Source organism: Anabrus simplex, chromosome 11, assembly GCF_040414725.1.
Source record: "Anabrus simplex isolate iqAnaSimp1 chromosome 11, ASM4041472v1, whole genome shotgun sequence".
In the NCBI taxonomy this organism is placed as follows: Eukaryota; Metazoa; Arthropoda; class Insecta; order Orthoptera; family Tettigoniidae; genus Anabrus; species Anabrus simplex.
The window spans coordinates 79899271-79920667 of NC_090275.1; the positions used below are offsets into that span (position 1 = coordinate 79899271).

At 37.8% G+C, this 21397-nt stretch overlaps 1 protein-coding gene across 2 annotated transcripts in view; it reads left to right on the forward strand.

Moving 5' to 3' along the window:
• Positions 1-16002, forward strand: part of Dhc64C (dynein heavy chain, cytoplasmic) — a 353617-nt gene extending 337615 nt beyond the window's left edge. For both annotated transcript variants that reach the window (XM_067155359.2, XM_067155358.2), the window contains exons 68-72: positions 5530-5658; positions 5894-6091; positions 7571-7739; positions 10288-10384; positions 15227-16002. In XM_067155359.2, the coding sequence (XP_067011460.2) occupies positions 5530-5658; positions 5894-6091; positions 7571-7739; positions 10288-10384; positions 15227-15401 (768 nt within the window). In that variant the 3' untranslated portion in view covers positions 15402-16002. The remainder of the gene's footprint in view (positions 1-5529; positions 5659-5893; positions 6092-7570; positions 7740-10287; positions 10385-15226) is intronic.
• Positions 16003-21397: the final 5395 nt, after the last annotated feature.

The window sequence follows — 21397 nt, forward strand, 5'->3', positions numbered from 1 at the left end:
GGAGCTGAGTGTTTGTGCTGTCCCCAACATCCCTGCAACTCTCACACCACACACAACACTATCCTCCACCACAATAAGACGCAGTTATCTACACATGACAGATGCCGCCCACCCTCATCGGAGGGTCTCCCTTACAAGGGCTGCACTCAGCTAGAAATAGCCACACGGAAAAAAAAGGTGGGGGGGAGCCAGCTTAGATTTCTCCTTGTCTTTGAATCGTGCTTTTGTTGTTGCGTGAGGTTATTTTTGTCAGCGAGTTATCCAAGTGAATACTGTATTGTGAATTTGAATACTGTAAATGCACCTTGTTGGATACATTTTGCAAATCTTTTCTTTTCCATGGCATTTCAAAGGTTTAAACTTTGAATCAAGGTTAAATGCATGCAGTACAGGTCTTAGAATATTTTTTGATGCAGCAAGGGTTGGCATTTCTGAATTAAGAGTTGGCGGTTAATTCGAAATCACATAATTCGAAGTCTATTTTTGCGTCCCAACGACTTTGAATTAATGAGGTTTTACTGTATACCCTTGGCATTAATGAAATATTCATTATATTTAGAGTTTGTGATTTTTAGCATTTGCGATAAATGCGAAATATGCCGAAACTTTGTCAGTGTATGTGCCTTCATCTTATATGACCCGTACGGGTGGTTTTTAGCGATTTCGAATTCGCGATAAAATGCGAAATTGGTTCAAAATGCAAAATTATACAATTTATGCGAAATAGATGCGAAACTCTCAGTTTTATACGAAATAAACATATATTTTTAAAAACTATCCATTTTTCTTAAAAATAAGATATAAAGGTTGTTATTTATTTCAGGAGAAATAATTATTACGGCGCCCATTGCGATCGTAAAGCGGTAACATGCTTTGACGGACACTTCCGTCTTGGTGCACGGAACATCTATAAGTTCATTATCGCAGTTAGCTGGTCGGAGAGATTTATTCTCTTTGTTTTGCAGCCTAACCGATTGATGTCAGATGATACCTGAAGCTATTTTCTCTGTGTAAATAGTAACTCTGAGCTGAAATACGGAAAATAAAAAGCAACTCATTTCGCCGCTCGTTGTAAACAATCATGGCGGCGTCCAAGCGCGGCATGGATGAGTTTATTCGTAACTGGCTTGAAAATAGTGATGTTGAAAGTGGAAAAGATTCTCTGGAGAGTGAAAATACTTCTTCTTCAAATGACAGTGATGAAAGTGGTTCCGATTTCAGTTCCGAGATGATAGTGCCAATTGAAACTACGTGACAAAACCAGAATGCAACAAGAGCGCGTGAGAAGTCTAGTTTTCCTTTTTTTTTTTTTACGTCGCACCGACACAGATAGGTCATACGGCGACGATGGGACAGGAAAGGCCTAGGAATGGGAAGGAAGCGGCCATGGCCTTAATTATGATACAGTCCCAGCACTTATCAATGCTTTACTTCTCGCAGCCCAACACTCGCTACATTCAGCTGCGCGCGGAACGACTGTCGTTTGTTTACACGCTCGCGGCCTTCTCGGGAAGGATGTTGTGAAGCTATGCTCAGAGCTGCCAACCTGTGTACGGAGGAACTAATGAGTGAGGTGCTTCGATAGCTGGTGGCAAGACGATTAGTCTGGACGGTTAGGATTCTTGCCGTGGATAAGACGATTGGATATTTCTCCGGGCGGGCTGGTGGGTTCCTAGACATGGCAATGAACACATCTCTCCTCTAAAAGGAATTCCAAGTAAGATTTACATTATTTTCACTTCCCTATAATGTTATAAACGTTGGGCTGCGAGAAGTAAAGTTTTACCCAGCACTTGCCTGGTGTGAAAATGGGAAACCACGGAAAATCATCTTAAGGGCTGCCGACAGTGGGGTTCGAACCCACTATCTCCTGGATGCGAGCTCACAGCTGCGCGCTCCTAACCGCAAGGCCAACTCGCCCGTTGAGAAGTCTAGTAAAATGATACTTGGAATTATGATCTTGTTGACAATAAGATTCTTTCTGTAACGTGTAAACCAGTTTTTGAAATTCACTCTATAGTGAGGAGGGGGTTGGGTAATAATCCGAAAGAAATGGACTTAGGGAATGAATTTCTAACCCCACAGTTCTGGGATCACGTTACTAAGGAAACCAATACCTATGCCCCTACATTTCTTGCTAATTGATCTGCTTCCCTTGAAACCAGTAATACGAACAAAAACATTGGTTTCCTGTTACTATAGACGAGCTAAAAGCTCACTTTGCTTTGTGTATTCTTATGTAGCCTATGTGATTAATCAAAGTTATGTTAAAAGTGAAGAAAAATAAATAGTATGTAAGGGAATATTTCCTTTCACAAGTAATGGCAGGCCAAACGGTTAAATCATTCAATGTGTGGAATTTCTTTCACTGGCTAAAGAGCACTGCAAAGACCAGTCAGTCAAACAGCAAATACACTTTCAAGCACCACGTTCATTCTCTTCGTGTGTTGACCCTTGATCTTAGTCGGTTATTCTAGATATTGGTGTTGAGTAGTAGTTCTGTTTAAAAGTACGGTAGCAATTTATTTTATTGTCTGTTAGCCATGGGTAGAAGCGAAGTGACGATCAAACAGCATGCCGAAAGTCACAAATCGGGACATTTTTATGTAAGGATACATACAGATGGCCTATATTGATGTGCTGACTCTGCAATCAAAAACTTGAAGAAGAAGAAGAAAATGTTTTGCAAGCTTTCCTTTGCCTTGGCTGCACTTCTGTGCATTTGGGCCTCTACGGACAGTGTTGATGTAGAGTTTTCTTTTAGCAAGTACAACATAATTGTAACTGATAGGCGGTCTCAAATGAAGGAGGACACCTTCTAAATAATTGGCATGTTGTACTTAAATCATCATTGAAATTCCTCTTCCTTGTAGGTGTGTTGTACTGTGATAAATAAATACTTTCAGAATAGTATTTTTCACTTTGAAATTGTGTTTGTAAATTTGAAAATAAGCATATTCCTGTGTGTTCGTTAATACTTCTTGCAGTCTTATGTTGATATTTGTCTTATTTTCCATAGTGAATTCAAAACTGCATGACGAGCAATGTGTGATTAAACAGTATGATTTTACTCCCAACTGTTGTGTGTGCAATTTAGCAAATTATGCCTATTTTTAACCAATTTGCTACAAAATGCTAAATTTGATTAGTTTAGATGCTACAAAACGCTAAATCACTGATTTTTAAATGCTGTTAACCACGAACTCTAATTATATTGCTAGTATTAGCTTTTATTGATGGTATAAGAACTGTAAAAATCGCTGCCAGGAGGATTGTGATTAACCCTCTTGCACTCGGCGCGAGACGTTACGGTGAGAACATTTGTGACGCCGATATATCGACTTTGTCATATTTAGCTGTTTGTCATTTGTGGTGCTGTTAGATGGTGAAAGATGGTTGTGGCAGTAACTTAGAGTTAATTATCATTTACTCAACAGATCGATCCTTCAGTCCTTCAAAATATTTTTATTTTTGACGAACGAAAACTGTTGACTGCGAATGGGTATGTTGTGACAGTTCGTAGTTGTCATTGTGTGGATCTGACTTTGTTTGACTTACAAATTTATCAGTTTAGAGTTTTCTTTGTTTCAGTTTAATATTTCGTGTGTTTGCTGTATTTCACAAATCATAATTTTATACATTTTAATTATTCCTTTCCTGCATATGCTTGTGCCACATTTTGCAGTGGCTCAGCCAGATTAAAGGAGAACTATTCCTAAATGCTTCAGTACTCAGATCATTTAGGTAGTGATGGTGACTTTGTTGTCAAAAGTGATTTCCGTTATGTCGGAAGTGATTGTATTCCTGAAGATGTTCCTTCAGTCGTCGCTGCTGACCGCGTATTGGTCAGGGAAGAAGTTGACATTAATGAACGTGACTTGCACTGTGAATAACTTTGTGTCATACTTCATGCAGGACATATGGATTTCTTCAGAATCAAGTGTTCTTTCTTTCAGCTGTAATAGTCAGAGAAATTAAGACAGTATAATTAATATATATCGTCATTGAAAACCATATTTTATTTTATTTTTACCCTAGACCGGGCACGCCAATTTCTGTCACACTACCGGGCGCACGGTTGACTTTGTCAACCAGTTACGTTTTCAGTAGTTTACAGGCTTCCAATCACATAAACATTTCATTTAACGGCGTTTTATCTTTTGTTTCAATGTTATTCTTCAAATGAAATCAAAAACTTGTATTAGTGATTAATATGAATGCACTTAAAGCGGATAATCATGAGCACGTGAACTAATTCTGATATGAACATGAATACTGCGCCTATTTAAAATGAGTTAAGCAGTAGATACGTAATTAAATTAAAATAATGGTCATATTTTAATATTTGCACAATTATACAATGCAATGATCAGATATAATAGCCAAAAATTACTGGATGAAAAATAAACTTTGTTATCATGTCCAGGAAATCTTTCACACTTATCCCCCGAGCAATGCCATAATTTCACTGCGATTCGCAAATTTAGCATCCCCCTTACGCCTGTAATTCACTTCCTTCCGCTTCCTAGAAATGTACAAATTAGTCCAGTATAATAGTTCATCAACCATCTCAGCGTATATCAACTGCATGAAACTGTCAATTTCTGTTTATACCTTCCTCGCCTCCCCTTCCGGTCCTGGCAGTATTTTTACAATATTCCTTGCTTTTATCCTCGAGTAAGTTTTATAAAGTCCATCGTGGACCACATTGTTCCTCCATCTCTCACGAAGATAAATTTCCTGTCGTTATCGTCTTTTCACTGATCCGATACGTTTATAATTTCCTCTTCCCCATTCAAAAAATCCAAAGCAGAGTCCTATATTTCATCGGACAACTGGCTCAAAATGTCAGATATGTCTTCATCATTGACAAAACGAGACCTAAAATAGAAATATACTACATGTAATTACGCCTGACTTTCGCTAATTACCTGAAAAGTACAGAGGAAAAGAAATTTTAAAGAAATAAATTTTACTTACATGACCAGGCGCGCGGTTGACTTTGTCAACCAGCTTCTGGTTCCAAGATTTCGCTCGAAATAATTACTCACGTATCGCTTCCGCTGTTGTCGAAATTCGACTGAACTGAAGGTCAAGAGTGAGAGTAAAGGTATTAGTTGCAAGGTGGTGAAAGACTGACAGTTCTGGGAATTACAGCGTAAAATAGAGCGCTGGTTGACAAAAACAACCAGCGCGCCCGGTCTAGGGTTAATGTTTCAAAATTTAGTAATTTCTTTCCATGTTACTCATGAGACGTCCAATCTGTGTTAATTTCTGAATTTTGTGTATTAGTGGATTTCTTTCATTTTAATATGCTTTAAATTGTTTACATCATGATTTTTAAAATATTTTAGTTGCAATTCAAAAAAATCAGTCTGATTGAGCTGCTTTGAGCAGACCCTTCCAGATAGGCTGAGTGCAAGAGGGTTAAGTGATACTGTTCTCTTCTGTAGTTGGAGCAGAAAATGTATTTATAAATATAAATAAGACCCTCACCAATATATTCTTTTGGTTTTGTTTTCATTTTAGACTTTACGGCGCACTGTAGAGAACATCAAAGATCCATTGTACCGCTACTTTGAGCGTGAAGTGAACTCTGGTGCTAGACTGTTGCAGGATGTAATCCATGATTTGGAAGATGTGGTACTTATATGTCAGGTATGCTATTCAGCAAGGTACTGTATTTTAATTTTTGTTGGAAAAGAGTACTTGACCAGATTTCAGTGGCATTTTTCGCACTTGAAGTTGTCTGTTATATGGTCATCTTAACTTTATATATAGCCCATATTTTACTTCAGAACTTTTATTGCATTAAGTTGTGCAGTGAAGTTAATATTTTATATTTTGTATGTTCTTTAAACATGGTATTCAAATTGTGCCTCCTAACTTTCAGGGAGATAAGAAACAGACCAACTATCATCGAGCTATGCTGAGCGATCTGGTAAAAGGTATCCTACCTCCAAGCTGGCGGCGGTACACTGTACCTCGTGGTTGTACAGTGATCCAGTGGATTACAGACTTCAGTCAGCGAGTGAAGCAATTGCAGGAAGTGTCACAACTTGTATCCCAGGGAGGAGCCAAAGAACTGAAGGTATGTTGCACTGCCACCTGCTTTTGATTTTTAAGTGGATCTTTTGACAGGGTTGGTTATGACTGGGATAAAACTAGAAATGTAAGTGGTGAAGAAGATTTTGAAACTTTTGTGGGGTGGGGAATGTTAAACAGTCATGTAAGAATGGAGACCTGCAAATTTAAAATCTTTAAAAGAGAACAGAATTAATTTTTTGTATTAATTGCTATGATTATCATCAAATTCAATTTGTAATTGGCACATTTCTTTTCAATAAAGTAATAAACTTCATTTTTTTTATCCGTATTTAACTGAGATTACGAAGCTTTAAAAAGTTTTAGGGTCCCCCTTATTCAATACTGTACAATTTGTTGTCTAGATGTAATTACAAATGTGTAAATACAAATATGTTGTAGTTACATCTAGACAACAAATTGTACAGCATTGAATAAGGTAAACATTTCTTTTCCCATTTTCAGCCACATTATATTTTCTTTGCTTCTTTTGCACACAGGGTCTTCATTCTTAAATGATATTGCAAAGCTCCACGTTGACCATTCTTTCATATCTTCCAGTCTGTTGTTAGCCCCTCCCCTTTCTGCCTATGGCACCTCCCTGATCTGCTGTAGATCACTTGGTGATGGGCAATCCAGCACCATGAGGGTCTACTTCCTCTTCAAGTAACAATATAATGTAGATATATTATTTTTGTATTGTCCTACTCCATGATGTGCATGCCTTCTACATCTTCGATTACGTATGTTACTAATATGGTCTGTTATTGCTGTTCCAGTGTAACATAGTTCAGCAATAGCCAAATATCCTTGCTAGGACAGATGATTAATTTGAGTTCACAAAAAATGACCAGGCAACAGATACAAGAAGTCTTTATTAGAGTCAGAACATAGGCTGAATCTGGTGGCTGCGATCTTTAAGTCATCAAGTCTGTAGTCCAGCGCTGTGGTTGGCCACTTTGAGTTCTGTGGATGGAAACATTTTTGCCATCAGAATGTTGGCTGGCAGGGTAGAAAATGTGGTGGTATATAATTACACACGCGCACACAGACACATACATACTCTCTCTCTCTCTCTCTCTCTCTCTCTCTCTCTCTCTCTCTCTCTCTCTCTCTCTCTCTCATATGCAGCCGTCACACTGGGCACAGAAACATGTATACTCGCATAATGATCTTCATTTCCAAGGCAAGGAGTAATTGACTTCTTACCCAAAATGGTGTGCACAAATAAACAAAGATCGCAAACTATCCACCTTCATAGTCAGTGGACTCAAATCCAAGTACTTAGATGTTACAACCCATGCTTAGGTTCATTTCTGGTAAGAGATGGTGTTTCATCAGGAAGATTGTTCGTTTGTTTCTCCCACAGTTGAAAAATCTGGGTTTCCAGTTAGGAACTTGCACATTGTAGCATGTTTGTCCAAAGATTTACTTTTTTAAAATAAAGGTTGCTGTGCATTTCAATTTGAGGGGATTTATTTTACAGTCATTCCATGTATGGCTGGGTGGATTGCTAAATCCTGAAGCCTACATTACTGCAACTCGACAATGCATTGCCCAGGCTAATAGCTGGCCTTTGGAAGAACTGATGCTGGATGTGACCATAACTGATGGAATTAGAACTTCTACTGACGATTGCAGTTTTGGAGTGATTGGTATGTATTCTTTTAAATTGTTAGCTTCTTGTTTGTGGATCACAGTATTTCCTGTATGTACAGTAGAACCTTGATAATTCAAAATCGGTTAATTCAAAATCTCGCCTAATTCAAAGCAGTTCTCGTTCCCAGAAACATGAGCTACAGTTTTGCATGTTATTTAAATTGTTTAATTCAAAATACGGATAATTCGTAATTCGAAGAACAATGTCGGTTCCGTTACCGAAATTCAAACTTTGAATTCAAAACTGCCTTTGCATTTTGAAAAAATAGTATTTTACAGAGTAATTTAAATTCAAAATTTCTGTGTGTCATGAAAGAACAAGTCTTCCGGAATGTGCAGGGGTAACTTCCCGCACTTTCACCCACTTCGGCGTGTCTACAATGTGCTTCATATCTGGTAAGTTCAAGTGCAATAGTAATTATTTTGTATTTGGCGTTTTAACTCTAGAACTACGGACCGTCTTTCTGACAAACAGTCTCTTTCTTCTGCCGCAGATTTATAACTGGACGCCAGATGGCACTAATATTGATACCAGTTAAATACTGATACTTTTATCTTCACTTTTGAAAGTCTTTGAAAAACAAGCAACAGTATGGAGAAGTTCATTTAGCTGTAAAAGTGAAAGTATTTTCATATGTTCTTAGAATCAAGATGGCAGCCCGCTTTGTTGACTATTCTGAAATCGAGCGCTTGATTTCCGAAGATCTTAGCGACAGTACTGATGGTGACAGCGATTGTGTTAATTCCGACGAGGAAATTATTCCTGAAAGTAAGGAAAGTGACAGCAAAGTACGAGGTGCCTCGGAAGTAATGGAAAATTCCGATAACCGGATTAATGTTCAAATCGGTGCAAGTTATATTATTATTGGCAGTACGTCAATATTTGAAGAAACCAGTGAAGGGATAAGTGTGAATTGTTGATATTTGTTTATATTGTTATAAATACTTTGATCGCAACACAAAAAAAGAAACTGCCCTAAGAAAACCAAAATAAGCTGTAGGTTCAAAATTCGTGAAAAGAACTCAAAATCAGTTTCAAGAAAAAATGTGTTTTACTTAGCTTTTGAAATGAAAAGTGAGGAATTGTGTGGGGAAAATGTAAGAACATACCTGTGTATTTCAGGATATCATGTTTTAGGAATAAATTATATATCACAAATTATTTTCTTAGAGAAAAATATTTCGACAATTTCCTTTGTTAAAAAAAAATATAGTTAGAAATCGTGACAATTTTGAAAATTATTTCTCACATCTTCATATTGATCAATCTTTCAGCTTTCTATTGGTGTATAATATGGATTTATTGGGATTAATATGAGTTTACTGGGATGATTCTAATTTCATAGTGTATATTGAGGAAAGTAACTGCAGCATTTGACAGTTAAACCTGCAGCAGTTCTAGGGTTAAGGAACACCACAATATCAGTATGTTTTAAGGGCGTCGGGCACTTTCCGTGCAAGTACAAGGCATCTAAAAATGCAAATAGTACAGTAATCCAAAAGGATTTGCACAGGGGAGCCAGCATAATTTGTCCTCGTCTTTGAATCATGTTTTTTTCGTGAGGCTATATTTGCCATTGTTTTGAATGTCAACATTGTTGAATAATGTATTGCACCTTATTGGATACATTTCTGAAATAGTGTTTCCCATGGCATTTGAAAAGTTAAAACTGAAAATCAAGGTGATTGCAAGTATTAATGGGTCTTAGAAGTGCCATGGCAGGAAATCGTACAAGTATAGTCGCTGTACTGTTGTTGTAATGTTGTAATGCGAATGGAAGTGAGAGACTTTCTCCCCTCATCATAGGAAGGTTCGATAAGCCGCGATGTTTTAAGGGCATCGAGTACTTTCCATGCAAGTACAAGGCATCTAAAATGCATACAGTACAGTAATCCAATGGTTAAAGCACTTGCACAGGGGAGCCAGTATAGATTTCTCCTAGTCTTTGAATCATGTTTTCTTTCTGTTGATTTCATTGCGTGAGGTTATGTTTGTCAGAGAGTTATCAAGTCCATTATTTGAATACTTGTAAATGCACCTTGTTGGATACATTTTGGAAATAATTTTTTTTCCATAGCATTTGAGAGGTTTGAACTGTGAATCAAAATTAATTGCATGCAGTAACAGATCTTGACGCCGCAATTACGTGTTGGCGGTTAATTCGAAATTACGTAATACGAAGTCCGATTTTTGCATCCCAACGACTTTGAATTAATGAGGTTTTACTGTATTATGTTCTGTCAAGTATTATACTATCATCCAGATTCTTCTTTATTTTTCATAATTGTTAATCTAGGCAACCTTCTGTGATAATGAATGTGTTGCATTCCGTAAAGTCCAAGCAGTGTTTTATTTGTGCATACAAATAGTTTTTTTTGTTTTTTTTCCAAGTTGTAACATTATGTCTACTAGCATCTTTTGTAAAATTCAGGATCCTTGTGGCCACACACAGTACGTGTGCTGATATTCTTGCGAAAATATATATATAAAACTTGTCAGAAATTTTAAGAGACAGTATTGAAATTTGTTTTTTCTCCTTTTAGGACTGAAACTGCAAGGTGCACAGTGTCGTAACAACCAACTCCATCTTACTTCTACCATAATGATGGATCTTCCTGTGACCTTGCTTCGATGGATTAGGTAAGTTGGTTCTGTTTGTTTAATCGATTTTAGTGATGGTTGGAAGGGAAACAATGAAATTATCAACTCCTGCATGTGCTATTTAAAAAAAAAGCATATGGCTTTTAGTGCCAGGAGTGTCCGTGGACATGTTTGGCTCGCCAGGTCCAGGTCTTTTGATTTGACTCCCGTAGGCGACTTGCACATCGTAATGAGGATGAAATGATGACAGAGATGCCAACTTTTAAGAAAGGCAAATCGTAATGCAGCCGTAGGGCACGGGGGGTAGGGGCAGTCGTCGTAGATTTTTTTTGTGATCTTACTAACTTACATATCATTTAAAGCTTGTAGTTGCTGTTTGGTAAACGTACACTGGTGACATGCTTTTTGTTTTCATATCATGTGCATCCTCTGCATAACAGAGCACCTAACAGTTCGGAGTTCATATTAGCACGAAATTCAGTCTTGTTCTTCTTCATGCGCATCCGAAACACCGCGGCTACACACACTACAAAACACGTGTGAACGAGATTTTGAGGAACACATTAAACACGGCCATTCTTCGGAGTATACCTTCCTAAATTTTTCAACTATATTTATTACTAGCGTCACTAGTCACGGTAACGTAATTTCCTGCACAAGAAATCGCTTCATTATTTCAAACCTTTCGCATGTTGTAACACACGATTAGCATATATCCTAGAAGAGCAATATATGTAAATTTGGCAACCAAAATCGCAATGAATATTTCTTCAACAGTCACGCACACAGTACTCACAATTAAACGGAGTTTGTCACCACTTTACCACCAAAACAAAGACAAAAGTACTCGCATACTTGCATGGAAGTCTGATCATGTGACGAACAAAGACAACAACTCCGCAAGATATACCACTTCACAGGTGCCTATATTTCCGGTACTGGAAGCACACACTGCGTTCGGCGCGTGAAAACTCGAAATATTCTTAAATGAGGGACAGGAAAGGGGTATAAATTATTACTGAGAAATCCGAAAATAATATTCTGAGAATTCAAGACGCCTTGTGTATCCTTTTGAACACTTCATACACTTATATTTAAAAATCAACAAAAAATCGTAATTTGTGGTGTGTCATTCGTAAAGGCGTAATAATTATATTGGGTAATTCGTAATTATTACGATTGAATCGTAATAGTTGGCATCTCTGTGATGATGAAGAAGACACATACACCCAGCCCCCGTGCCAACAAAATTAACCAGTGATGGTTAAAATTCCCGACCCTGCCGGAAATTAAACTCGGGACCCCTGTGACCAAAGGCGCCAACACACTAACCACTTAGTCATGAAGCTGGACCCTGCATATGCTGATGGATGTGGAAATTGCTGTACCCATAAGGGTTCATCCATTTGTAATAGTCAAACCTACATGAGTACCTGTGGTATTATATATAAATGATTAAAGAGAAACCACAGAAACATCACTGCAATATTTGGTACAGTTGTCATTACAAGAAGTGTGAAATTGTAGCATTAATTTTTCAGATTTGTTGCAAAAATTACTGTATATTAATTATTTAAAGAAATGGCCTCTATTAGCTTTAACCCTGTTTTGCTGTAGTATTAGAGAAATAAATGAAATCAAAATAGTCTTGTGCAAATGGTCATACATAACCTAATGACGTATTAAATAACTAGACCTATAAGAGTTTCAGTATTATTGCCGAAAAAAGACTACTAACAAGCAAAAACATGACATTGCCAAAAAGAAGTGATTTGTAGCCACAAATCCCTGGAGTTCAGTTCATAAATGCACTAGATGCATCAGTTTCTTTCCTCGCTGTTTTCCTGTATAACACCGAATGAGCCTTCATTTTCAAATTTAATGACTTCTTGCAGTTATTGTAAGGGAAGAATTGGTAATTGATATTTTACAAATAGCGCCTGCCCTCAAATTGATGCCTCCCTTCACCGGTCCCAAGGAATGACCACCATGAGCCCTGGGGGAGAAGAAAACAAAGATCATTATTATGGATGCAGAGTTTATGGTTTATCAGCAGAGTCTTTTGGGAACTAACTTCACGATAAAGTTTCCAGCTGGGCATCATATATAAATCTCAAAACAACACCTGAAAACCTTTTTATTTAAATTTGGAAAGGAAAAAAAAAGGATTACACGTTCTTCAAAATTCCCTGTATTTTGCTAAAAAATGTAATTTATGACCATAATATCCACTTACAGTATTACTTCACAATGATGGAACTAGCTTTGAAGAATTGTAATTATGACAAGCTGCTAAAAACATGCTTTTTATTTTTATCAGGGTTACGATTTCCTAGTACTATACCATACCTCTTTTGTTTATTATGGCCATCGACGAAATTGTAAAGGAAACAAAGGAAGCCTATGGAGAAAGAGATGAAGATACTGCTATTTGTAGTTGATGATGTGATCTGGGGAAAGAACAGCAAAGAAGTGCAACAACTATATCTACTGGACGAAAAAATTGAGAAGTATGGCTTGAAAATCAGTACAGAGAAAAGCAAGACTATGGGGATGTCGAGAGAGGAAAGGTAAGGAAATGGCACTGTGAAAATTGGAAGCCAGAGTCTGGAAATTGTGGACAGCTTTAAATACCTAGGAAGTGAATTAATGCAAAATGTTAAAATGCATTCTACCAAATTGTAAGAAAACTTGTTTGGAGCAAAGAAGTACCAAGCAAAAGTAGAGAGATAATGTACAAAATGTACTATGTATCCATACTCCCATACTAACTTATGCAGCTGAGACTTAGACTTTGACTAGCAGGCAAGAGAGTAGAATTCAAGCCAGTGAGATGAAATTCCTAAAAAGTATGAAAGGAAGGACAGTGAGAAAGATGTTAGGGAGTTGGGATAGGAAAGCTAAATGAGAGAGTTGAAAAGAATAAACAGGTGGTTTGGTTATGTAAAGAGGATGGAGGAGAATAGAATTCCAAGACAGATGCTGGAAGCAAAGTGCGAAGGCAGGAGAGCAAGAGGAAGACCTAGAACAAGGTGTATTGAATCAGTGAAGAGCGGCTTAAGAAGACGAAATCGTGGAAGAGGAATGGTGGAAGGAAAGAGGAAGGTGGAGAAGTGCCATAAATATCCTGACCTGGCAGGAGCTAGATAAGGAGAGATGATGATGATGATGATGAGGGTTACAATATCTTGATGCCTCAGGTCATTAGCCATTGCATAGGAGGACTGTAGAATAGGCTAGAGAGTCAGAACTGTGCATGTTAAAGGCCGGAGAACACAGCATTAAACTAAAGTCAATTTAGCACCCATATGAATCGTATTGCCAAAATGCACAAAACCAGTTGGCCAACTTGACATAAAGCCAGTCACACTGGCTGTGCAGTTAACCACAATGATAAGTTGTCTGCAGATACGGATATGTACAGGTCTTGCATTGCATAGACCAGGTGCTAGTCATACCAGGCAAACAACAGACAGAGATGGTCATCATATATGCCAACATGCAGTAGCAGATAAGAGTGCCTTGTCCAGAGAGATTCTGCCATATGCGAGGTCTGTGCTACGTTTGACAGTTTCTCTGACAAGTCCCTCTGCAATCTTAATGCAGATGATGGTCGCATCAGGTTCTGGGGTGATGCAGGACATTGCAACAATCCAGCTAGACAGTTAATGGAAGGAACAAAGGTCAATACGTTGGTAGTTGTCACGAGAGAAAATCCCTCATAAACCCTGACTGTACGGGTCTGGTGCCAGGTGTCAGGCCTATTATATTATGTTAACAGATCTATCCATTTCAATACCTTGGGTGTAATATACCGGTACTGCAGTTAAGTATTTAAATTATCTGCAGATAACCATTTTGCGGGTGCGGATAACTATTTGCGGATGCGGGTGCAGATGAGAGATGCGGAGCGGATGAGGATATGATTTTGTATATCCGCGCAGGGCTCTACCAATATCTAATTAGCTTCTCCTGCTAATCGTATTGTTGTAAGTTGCTCATTAACCTAGTTGGGTAGTACTGGTTATCTCATGTTCTCGAAATTTTATATCAAAGACACAGGAAAATCTTCACTTTAGAAAGCAAGCACTGGAACTTTGTTTCCAAGGCCATGCTAGCTAAGATGATAGAATTTTAGGCCTATAATTCTGTGTCAGAAACCTAGGAGGATCAAATGTCAGGTAGATCAGCTTGAAGTACATAGGATGTGTATTGTCATAGGGTGGTTGAGTATAGTAAGTGAAATCAAGTAAAGGTTCAACAAAGCTAATGCAGTGAGCTTGCAGTTGCAGTCAGCAATATTCTTAAGAAAGAAAATAGTTCTAGGACAAAATTATCTTCACATCAGTGTATTTTCCAACCAACTTTACTGTTCAATGAGTGAAAATTTGGGGGTGGGAGCTCAGGATGTCTTATTTGTAAGTGGGAAGTAACAGTAATGAAGGTAGCAAGAATGTTTGCTGTACAAACAGGTGAGAACAATGGCTGGAGGGAATTGTGAATAAGGAGATAAAAGCTGTTAGGAATGGAACTCTGTAGTTGAAGCTGTAAACTAGCTTCAGTGGTGGATCATATAAGACAACAGGAGAAGAATAGTTTAAATAGGAAAATAAGGGGTAAGAGAATCGGAGGAAGACCAAGATGATGATAGTAGTTATAACGCTGTTTGTATTGAACGAGGCCACAGAGGATTGTGGAAACATGTTGTTTGTTCACAGAGGCTTTCAGACTAAATACTGAAAGGCATAACAGCTTATAACGAAGATGTATGTATGTATGTATGTATGTATGTATGTATGTATGTATGTATGTTGTTGAATTTATAAATACGTAACATTTGAAAAATATTGATGTGATTGTTACATATTATTGTGCTTTCAGGAGCGGATCTGGCAGTGAAGCTCATACTTGGAACAAACTGTCATTGCCGGTGTATCTCAACTCAACGCGAACAGAACTTCTATTCACCGTCGACTTAAACATTGCACCCGGCCAGGACCATCATAGTTTCTACGAGCGGGGTGTTGCCGTACTCACTTCAACCGCCCTTAATTAAAGTAAAAAAATACACAGTAAAGATTCATGACTCATGATGCAAAAACTGTACAATTCTCCCTCTGTAAAAGTATTACAATTATTGTTCTTGTGGTGTCTCTAAGTGGAAACTTTCTACTATCGCTACTGTATTCTCCCTGTGCCCGTTTCGTTACGCTATCATAATGTAATACTACATTTTATTTATTTATTTATTTATTTATAACATCTAATTATGTAAATAGAAAATGGTTAATGCAATAAGATAGTAATTGCAGCTGTTGCGTTTGTGTTAGGAATTGTCATTTTACTGTGTAAAAACCTTTATATTTGTAAATGAACTGTGTTTTTCTTTAATTAGTTACTTTATGCAGCGTCGTCATTTTTGCACCCATCAGCCAGTTCCATTTGTCAGTTATTTCCTTACAGAGTTTTGAAGAATGTTTTATCAGACAGGTGTTTGTGTAAGTCTTCAATCAGTGTTGAGCATGTGCTCTGCTTTATTTGTGTGACTGTTCTGATATATTTTATTCAAAAAGAACTAGATTGGCATTAATGTTATTGAATGATATATATGCATTAACTGTTATTTAAGTTGAATATATTTGTTTCTAAAAATAAGAAAAAGGAATGTATCTTCTTTATTTCTGAAGAATTATCCTCTCCTCTTTTTTATTCCCGTTTGACACACTTCCAGTGTTACTATTTCACTTAGGAAATAACATATTAACACATCTGGAGACAGGAAAACGATGAGAATATTGAAGAACACAGGCTGTGTGTTTAATTTCTCCAAAACTGTTCATTCTACCTCACAAATACGCCTTCAAGAAGCTTTCATGTGAATAAAAGGAATATTGATCAGTAGAACTTACCTGAATTGCATACATTTTGCAGATGGCATAGTCCTTACAAGCAGTGTTCCTAAAGAACTAGTTAAAATTCTATAGATGATCAAAATCTATTGGGCTATGTGTAAACCTTACGAAAACAAACGTGATGAGCACAGGCCATACACACATAATGGTCAATGGTAACTTTATTGAATCTGTTGAAGACTATGTCTACTTGGGCTGAATTGGACAGCCTTTGCGAATTCAGCCACATTCTAAAAACTCAAAAGTACCAGTCATCCTGGAGCGTAATGTTTACAAGGCATGCATCCTGCCAGTCATGACTTTTGATTTTCTATTGCACTGTCTCAAAAAGTGCTGAGGAACTACGTGTCTCGTGAGAAGCGGAACAAGAGTAACAGACATTATATAGTGAGTAGCAATGCTGAAATGCAAGTGGACAGGCCTTGTGTCCAGAAGCTGAGAAAAAGTGGACCAAGCAGCTCATATGCTGGTGTCCGAGATTGTAGGACACCCTCAATGCCTTTGACACAGTGATATAAGAGACGCACCAGAGTAACCTGGAGAAGACCTATGTCCAGGAATGGACATCCCCAGGCTGATGATAATGATGATGTGAATTTGCTTGAGAAACACTGGTCTATATGGCACGCCATGCTGAGACTGGCTATTCATGCTTTGACATACGGTGTTGAATGACAATGTTACACAGCCACATTTCATTAGCGATTCATGGACTACCTGCTACGCAAAAAAAAAAAAAAAAAAAAAAAAAAAACTAGTAGAATCTCGATAATTCAAAATCCTGCCTAATTCGAAGCAGCTCTAATTCCTGGAAACATGGGGTACATGTTATTTATTGTTTAATTCGAAATATGGATAATTCGTAATTCGAAGAACAATGTCGGTTCCATTAACAAAATTCAGGCTTTTAATTCAAAACTGATTTTACATTTTTTTAAAAATAGTAATTCAAATTTAAAATTTATTCGTGTCATGATAGAACGCATCTTTCGGAATGTGCTGGGGTAGCTTCCCGTACTTTCACTCACTTTGGTGTGTGTACAGTGTGCTTCATATTTGCTAAGTTTTGAATAAAATCATAATTCTTTTGTATTCAGTGTTTTAAGGAATGCCACTATATCGCATAGCAGACAGTATGCGGAGAAGCAGAATCCACGAACAGTGGTGATGCTGACAGTTGGCAATATTGTCAATGCTGATGAAACTGCATTTTTTTAATGCAGAGTCCAAACGGACTAGCGGTTTTAAAAGAGAGACGTGCCAGCCGGAAAATCGTACAAGAGTGGGGGGGTTCATTGTACTGTGTTGCAATGAACACGGAAGCGAGAGACTTCCTCCCCTCATCATATGAAAGTTAGATAAGCCAATGTGTTTTAAGGGTGTCGGGCACTCTAAAAAATGCAAACAGTATAATCGTCCAAGAAATAAAGAATTTTCACAGAGGAGTCAGCATAATTTGTCCCAATGTTTGAATAGTGGTTTTTTTTTTTTTTTTTTTTTTTTCATTGCCTGATGTGTTTGCCAGTGATTTATCCAAGTGCATTATTTGAATAATGTAAATGCACCTTGTTGGATACATTTCGGAATTAGTTTTATCCATGGCATTCGAAAATTTTAAACTGTGTATCAAGGTTAACTGCATGCAGAATATTTTGCAATGCAACAACGGTTGGCATTTCTGAATTAACGAGGTTTTACTGTATATGTATGTGTACATAATATCACTTCATTTGCTCCAGTCTCCTCCAGTTCGACAGTCACTAATTCAGGCTGAGGACCCAACGTACATACTGTACATACAAAGGAAGTTGTGTCCCGTGAATTACCAGAAGTAAATTATTACATGTTTTTCCCTCAACATTGTTTCCGATAATGTGTCTGTGTAACATTGTCATTTAACCCCTCAGCGTCGCAACCATTTTAGGAGCTTCCTACCCCGCGGCCAGATGAGATTTCAACTACGTGCGACTGAAGTACAGTGATTCACTTAAAGCGTTACTACAAGTATAAGAGTAGCCCGATATTAACGAAATTTTGAATTCCTTATGATAGAACTATGTACATGCAGATGACATAATTATTTCACATTACCTTAGTAATTTAGTTTCATGTGATAGAGTTCGAAGCACTCTTCGAGACAGAGACCCCCGTCACACTCCTGGCAGCAGTACATCGACGTCGTCTTTTCTCCGTGTTTTGAACACACGATACAACGTCTCAGAGGTTTGTATTTCTCACCCTTGTGTGATAATTTCATGATAAAATGTCTTTCTTGCAACCTTGGAACTGTGTTATCTGATGCGCGCCGGCCTTGAATATTTCGTTTCCCGGCCGAGCGAGCTTATTATGTAAACAAACCTTCCTCCAGCTGAACCCGATAAGATAGGCCTAACTGCTCAGTGATTTTCCCTGTGACTTGTCTGGATATTATTAGAGAATTTAGGACTCCGAATTCACTGTTGAAAACTTCCCTTTGACCTGTATAACTATCTATAGTCTCCTACACGAAATTTCCAAGTACTGGTTCCTCTTGATTGTCACTCTCATCATTTACCACTGCATCCGCCACAGCCGCATCATTTATTTAATTATCACTGCTACTAATACTGTCACTACTACTTCCGACTAAACTTTAATCTAAATTATACAATATTTCAAGCACGTTACTGTCAGTCAAACCACGGCAGAGCGCGGCGTATCACACGGACTGATGAAGCTTCAGCGAGGCCGAAAGCAGCAGGACAAATCTGAATGAGGGGAATAACATTCATGACAAAACAAACAAACTCAATACTTATATCAGATAAAAGGTCGAGTCATCGTCTTTTAAGCGAGATATATACCATGAACAACTGGTTCTCGTATCGTATGGCAGAAAGCAGCACTAATTGATGCGTACACAGAGCGCTAGTGGAGAGTTATGAAAATGTTACAAACCGAGAAATAAAGACAATATGATAAATATTTTGCACTCTCAATGTACAAATAGAGCAAAGAACATCACGCGAAAAGACAAACTTCTCATATCATAATTTCTTTATTACGTGGGAAAGAATGAAGCAAACAGGCTTTAAAAAAGCAGAGATTACTAGTGCTCAGACTTACTTGACAAATATTTACTCTTACAAAAACAACTACATTTTAACGATCTTCATTCTTATTTTACAACACTGATAAACCCCAACATTTCTTCTTGGAAACAAAACAATTTGCAAATCCATAACTCCAAAACTCTTCGCGCTATAGCCGTAAATGCGAAACCATGCATGGGTCTATACCACGTATGGAGGTCGGCGGCTACGGAAGAAAAGAGGGTCTATACAACGTATAGAGGTCGGCGCTGAGGGGTTAACACCGTGTGTCATAGCATGAATAGCCAGTTTCAGCATGGCGTGCAATGTAGATCAGTGTTTCTCAGTTGCCAAGCCATAGCCCAGCACCCTGGCATCAATTACCTCTTACCCCTCATCTGTCGGGAGAGCCCTGACATTACAATATTCCCTTTCTGAATGTAGTACAGAAATATTTAAAATACTTATATTTGAATCAGTTTATCAACGTTCCCTTCCTGGTCGCATGTCGGGCGAGGCCTGACATGATATTGTATTGCCCAGCGCTCGTCTGCAGTCTCTTAGCTGACAAAATACATGATGCTATACTGTATTGCCATCTTTTGCTTCAGCATGGAACTTTTGACAGTCAGTCAACAAGCTATTATTTAGATGGCAGTGTAGCCGTCAGCTGTGTTCAGTCCACTCCTGCACACGAGGCTTGAAGCAAAAGTAAACAAATATGGTCGCCATGTGCTCTCTTAGTCATATACAGTGTACTCAATGTTGTATATGTCAGGTAATTGTACAAAACTCCACTATTTTTGCACCTCTGCTCCTTCCTTGTACCCTAATAAATATATCTAATGGCGTCAGTGAACTGGCAGTGGTCAGCTTCTGTACCGTAACCTAACGCGTAGCTAATGCTGACGGTGGCACAATTATATATCAACAGATCCCAATTTCAGGAAATCTCCGTTTATAGCAGTTTCAGGCTACAAACCACTGCAAGGTATGAAACCAGAGACTGAATTAAGAGTTTTTCAATTATTTTTTACCGATAATTTGTTCAGTGAAATTACTAACGAAACCAATCGGTATGCAGTAATAATGTAAAATAATATATCTTAAATTATATATATTGCTTTTATTTGCTTCAGTATATCTTGCTGTAACTGTTTATAGGTCTAAATACATCATTTAAGAGCAAGTGCTATCTCCAAAATCATGAAAGATGAATATGGATCATATAAGATAGAAATTCACATTTAAAATAAGAGTAGCAGAGGCAACACAGAGAACCTTAATTCAAGGTTAAATCAGGCCACGAGAGATTTTTCTGGAATTTGTCAGTTTATTTTTCTAAGCATTTTTTTCTCCTTCTCAAGAAACTGGATTAAGCGTTAGAGATACATTCTTGTGTCGGTGCGACGTAAAGCCCCTAGCAAAAAAAAGATACGTTTTTGTACGCATTTTTACAAATAAATATAACAAGTTCATAGCTATTCCTTCATCATTGCTTCAGGTAACATAGTTGTAAGTTGTGTTGTGATACCAATTGAGTAGCAGGGAAATAAAATATAAAATAGTGTCATCTTAGCATACAAAGTACTCACCCATCCAGTCATGTACTGAAAGTAATACTTCAATGAATATTTCACTTTCACAAGCGTATTGTACTCAAAATAAACTTTTAACACATTGGGTCCTGTACAGTATGTATACTTCATGCCGAAGATATGTTAACCCAATGAACTCAGATGACTAGGTACGCCCATTTGCACGCACTTGGCCTACAGTTCCGATGACGAGGTGGGCTTGCTCATTGCCAGTGCTCTCAGATCTTCCTATAGTCCACCCAATTTGTACCAGATGGCTCTTGCATTAAGATTTTTGTATTCTATAAGGTTGGGGCAAAGGTATTTCAAAGTTTTCCCTTGTTTGACTATCACAGCACATGCATAGGGTGACTCGGAAATATTGCAAATTCCTTTCAAGCCTGTAGCCAATATGGCAATTAGCAGTGTGCACGTTTCAGAACATGAGTTAATGAAGTTAATATATAGTGTTTTAGATAGTGATTCGGAGGA